The 4,721-nt window shown below is 41.0% G+C and overlaps 1 protein-coding gene across 1 annotated transcript; it reads left to right on the top strand.

The window, feature by feature from the left end:
• Nucleotides 1-2,486: 2,486 nt before the first annotated feature.
• Nucleotides 2,487-4,419, top strand: LOC140226470 (zinc finger protein 862-like). Its single transcript, XM_072306934.1, is given in 2 exon segments — nucleotides 2,487-4,192; nucleotides 4,194-4,419. Coding segments are annotated over 2 exon segments (1,932 nt in total).
• Nucleotides 4,420-4,721: the final 302 nt, after the last annotated feature.

Raw genomic sequence — 4,721 nt, 5'->3', positions numbered from 1 at the left:
GGGTGTACGTACGTACGTATCTTGCTCCAGTCTCTGTTTATATGCACTATGGTGCCAATTTCAGCAATCTAAGCAATAATATTTCAAATTGTCTGAAAATATTATATAACAATATCATAAATTATTCATATATTACGTTGTTTAATATTTGGTATTTATAAATATGCTTTGATGAAGAAATATTAAAACTCTAAGCTTTATGTATAGCAAGTTGCAATGCATATGGCCATATGGCAGGTTGTTATGATCTCATCGTGCAATGTTGTCTGCTGCGCGTCAGCTGCATGTGTTATACGTATAGCTTACAGTACGTTGGGCCGGATCGTAACATAACAAAGTTGATAAAAAGTCGTCGGTACCGGTATGTCAATACATTGTATCAATAATAGGGAGCTTTAGATTTTAGACGCGCGGACGTTCAAAGAGAAAAAAACATGATCTGAGCGTGCGCAGTAACTTGATCCGCGCTACTGCGCACGCTCAGATCATGTTTTTTTTCTCTCTCTCTCTTTGAACGTCCGCGCGTCTAAAATCTAAAGCTCCCTATCGTGTGTGGTATGCGTGTACTGTTTGCAATAAAAAGTGCTGTACTGTTTCGGCTTAGGCCTTGGCTTTGGTTTAGTAATGAAACCTCACAATGGAGATCAAACAGCCGTCCAACTCCGAGGCAACGTATCTACTTGTTTGACGCTATCGACGAGTGGAGAACGCAGAGAGACGTGTTCTTAGCTGGAGGACAAGTTAAGAGACCAGAGGGGGAGGCTTCAGCGTCAGCGTGCCGATGAAAAATTTGCTTTCCACTTGCTGGAGTTGCATGAACAGTTTTGCAGGAATTTTTATTTAGAATGTGCAAATTCGTGTTACGACATGCACGGTGGAATTGTGTTGCCACGGCTTACGCCAATCAAGCAACCCCAGCTGGCCAAGTCAACAACTTCAAGGAATCCAGATCCAGATGATGTGTAAGTAGAAGTCTACACATGAATCAATGATTGAAGTGGAATGACTTTTTCTAATCTAGTATCAGCAGTGTTGCCAGATGGTGATCTTGGTAACCAAAAATAGTGAAATTTGGTGATTTTTTGAAACCCTTGGTGACAAAATTTTATCCTGGTAACCAAATCCATATTTGGTGATTTCTGGTGATCTTTTGGTGATTTTTGGTTATCTTTTGGGGATTTTCGGGTGATTTCGAAAGAAATAAACAAAATCACCATGAAAACTAGTCTATTTTCCAGAAAGCATGGCGTAACACTTTCCCATAGATACATAACATGTGCGTTATTGTCTTGGTATACTGTCAGATCTTATACACACACAAAACACACATCGCACATTGTACGCAATGCATGTGTGTGACTGTGTGTACTGCACGCACACGCGCCGATGCAATGGTCGCCACGCTGCTGTCAGATCATACTCAGCTGTCTACTGCTGATAAAGCTACAAACCGCGGCCACCAGCTGTGCTGGCTACGTCATAGCAGGGAGGTTGGGACAGTGTTGGAAGCAGTACTGGTTGGAAACCAGCGAGCTCACTACTGATAATGAGTGTTCGATATAATTATATCAGTTTGTGGTTATCTTGTAGTTGAAACCCTTACCCACTTTCCCCAGATATCTCGAAAGATCTGTCTTATACTGGTGAGTTGCAAATCTTAAATACTCGAGTAAATGATAAGCTGACTCTAATAGCATCGAGTAAATCATGGTTAGATCTGTAATCGATATTTGACAAATGACAACTACTTGTATACTGTGTAGGACTGTGATTCTGTGTGCTGGTTGTGACTTGTGCGTGTTCGGTGGTGCTGCAATGTGCATTCACGCAACAGTTATGCAAATGGAAAGGATGACTAGATATCTACTAGTACTAGGTAGCTGCCTGCTACTAGGCAGAAGTGTTTGATTGACAACACTCATCCACTATGAGGACATTCATGCTGTCAGTGTAGGAACGGTTTTTATCCAATATCTCCTAAATACTGTTGATCAGTCATAAATCTTGAATTCTTCAGGAAAAAAAAAGAAGAGAGACAACATGAATGATAAGAAGGCTACTACCTCAATTCCCTCGAGTTGCATGAGAATATGTTTCTAGTAGGATCTAGACCACATAACTTTCGAGTTTCAAAGTGATGGCACTTAAACAGCAGTGGTGGTAAGTTGCTTTTTTGAAATTGTAATACATAACGAACAAGGACAGATTAAAATTAATCATAAACATGAAGAATTACAACTGATTAAATTACAAAACCTTAGAACTACTCTGTGTACTGATTTAAAAAAAATGAGATGTAAAGCAAAAGTGAATTGCGATTTATCAACCCTTGTCAACAGTGATATCTAATATTGTGATATTTAATTTATATCTTTGTTTTGAAAAGTAATACCAATATGTGCAATTACTATGCTATACTTCTACTACTACAATAGCCCCTTGCCCTTGTCTATCTCTGCACTATTTTCAGACTAGGCATATTCAGTATGGCCACACCACCAGCAAAGAAATCTAAGACCAAGTATGAGGCATCAAGAAAGTATTTGACCTCATGGGAAACTGAGTTTAACTGGCTTACTTCTGTGATGGACAACGATGTGAAATTACCATTCTGTAAATACTGCAGAAAGCAGCTAAAGCCTCATCATGCCTCCTTAAAAAAACATCAAGATACCCCAAGCCACGTTGCGGCGAGAAGAGCTATTGCAGGGAGTTCAATGACCAAATTCGCTACATGCAGTAAAAAGATCCAGCCTGCTGATGCTGTTAAGGCCGCCGAGCTTCATTTGGCTGTTACGACATGCTGTCATAGTCCTCTGAGCTCGATTGATCATTTGTCTGAGACGATCAAAAAGTATGCAGCTGGTAGCACTCTAGAGTCCATTTCGATACATCGCACCAAATGTACAAAACTTGTGACACAAGTTATTGCTCCTACCATAAAGGAGCAAGTAAAGGAAGATATGTCAGAGAAAGCATTTTCTCTGATAATCGACGAGAGTACAGATGTGTCATCAACAAGAGTTCTTGCCATCCTTGCAAGATACTTTAGTGAGGAGAAAATGGAAATACTGACCGTACTCTTGGGGTTTCAAGAGATCTGCGAAGCCATCGGCGAACAGCTCTTCAAGGCATTACAAACCGTTCTAGATGAGTACAATCTGAACCTCTCCCGTTGTGTAGGTCTTGCAACAGATGGAGCTTCAAACATGACCGGAGAACACAACAGTGTTTGGAGCCGAGTAAAAGAGGTTGCACCAAAATGCACACTCATGAAATGTGTATGCCATTCCATCGCATTGTGCGTACAGAAGGCATTTGAGGGACTCCCTTCAAATGTGGGATTCATGCTCTGTGAAGTTCCAAGTTTCTTCAGCCACAGCTTCTTGCGCCGAGAAGCATATAAATCACTCTATGACACATTCTGCGCTGAAGAGCTAGAGGAAGGAGAACTTGCAAGCAAGAAGATGCCCTTCAAAAAAATGTCTACAACTCGTTGGCTAGTCAGGGGGGAGCTCATCCGGAGGATTTGGGAACACTGGGATCCTCTGAAAAACTATTTCCAAATGGCAATGAACGAAGGCACGCAAGATGTCCGTTACCGAGCGAGGATGCTGTTCCACATGTTTGACGACAAGTCAAATTTCTTGTACTTTACATTCCTTGCACCAGTTGTGGAGAACCTAGACCGCCTGAATCAGAAATTCCAGGCTGAAAATGCATCACCGGAAGGGCTCTCAGATGCGTTAGACATGCAGCACAAGTCATTGAAGGAACGGGTGTATGATCACGGTACTGGTGCAAGACGTCCTCTAAATCTCATAGACTATGGTCACAAATTTACAGCTGAAGCAGTCAGGTTGCAGAGGGAGCCTGCCCATCTACATATCGTAGACAATGTGAGAACCCGATGTGCTGACTTTCTTGCATGTCTCATATCTGAGATAGAAAAGAGGCTACCTGAGAGCAAGAAGACATTCCAAAAATTGTCATTACTTCATCCCAAGAATGTACTGTCGCAAATGTCATGTTGTGCCTTTTCAGACCTTCCTCTTCTTCATCTGTGTGAGGACCTTGATGTGGTTGAGGAACAGTACAGAATGATCCGCTTGCATCTGTGGAAGGAAGAGAAGATCTTCAAAGGCAGCATACCAGATGACAGCCAGTCCTTTTGGAAGGGCATTTTGAATCATGACAATAGGACTTTATGCCCTCGGAGCGCTGTCTTGTCCCATCTCCAATGCTTCAGTCGAACGCATCTTCTCCATAGTGACATGGGCAAAAAACAAGTATCGCAACCAGCTTTCGACTAAAACTCTAGAAGCCATAGTCTTAACCAAGACCACTTTTGGCTGCTGTAATAAGTTTGAGGTCACTGCAGCAATGCTTAAAAGATTCAATGCAAGCATCTATGACTAGCTTCCAAGTGTATGCAGTAAACAGATGCGCATCAGTACGTTACGTTCCCTACAACATGAAGGTAAGTGGTTGTATTTTTTCAATTCAATTCAATTCAATTCAATCATAGTTTATTTCCGATCAACGAAAATCAAAACATAGTACAAAGTATGCATGTCATGAAATGATATTTTTCAAACATTAAGGATTTGCAAAAGATTCATGTAGTATCCGAGATAAATTATATAACAACATATATTTATATATATATATATACGAGGAGGATACTTCGTGGGCGTGCGGAAAATAGATTCGATATGAAA

Source organism: Diadema setosum, chromosome 3 (assembly GCF_964275005.1).
Source record: "Diadema setosum chromosome 3, eeDiaSeto1, whole genome shotgun sequence".
Lineage (NCBI taxonomy): Eukaryota > Metazoa > Echinodermata > Echinoidea > Diadematoida > Diadematidae > Diadema > Diadema setosum.
Note: the sequence above shows the minus strand (reverse complement) of the source record. Positions and strands in the feature narration are given on the sequence as shown.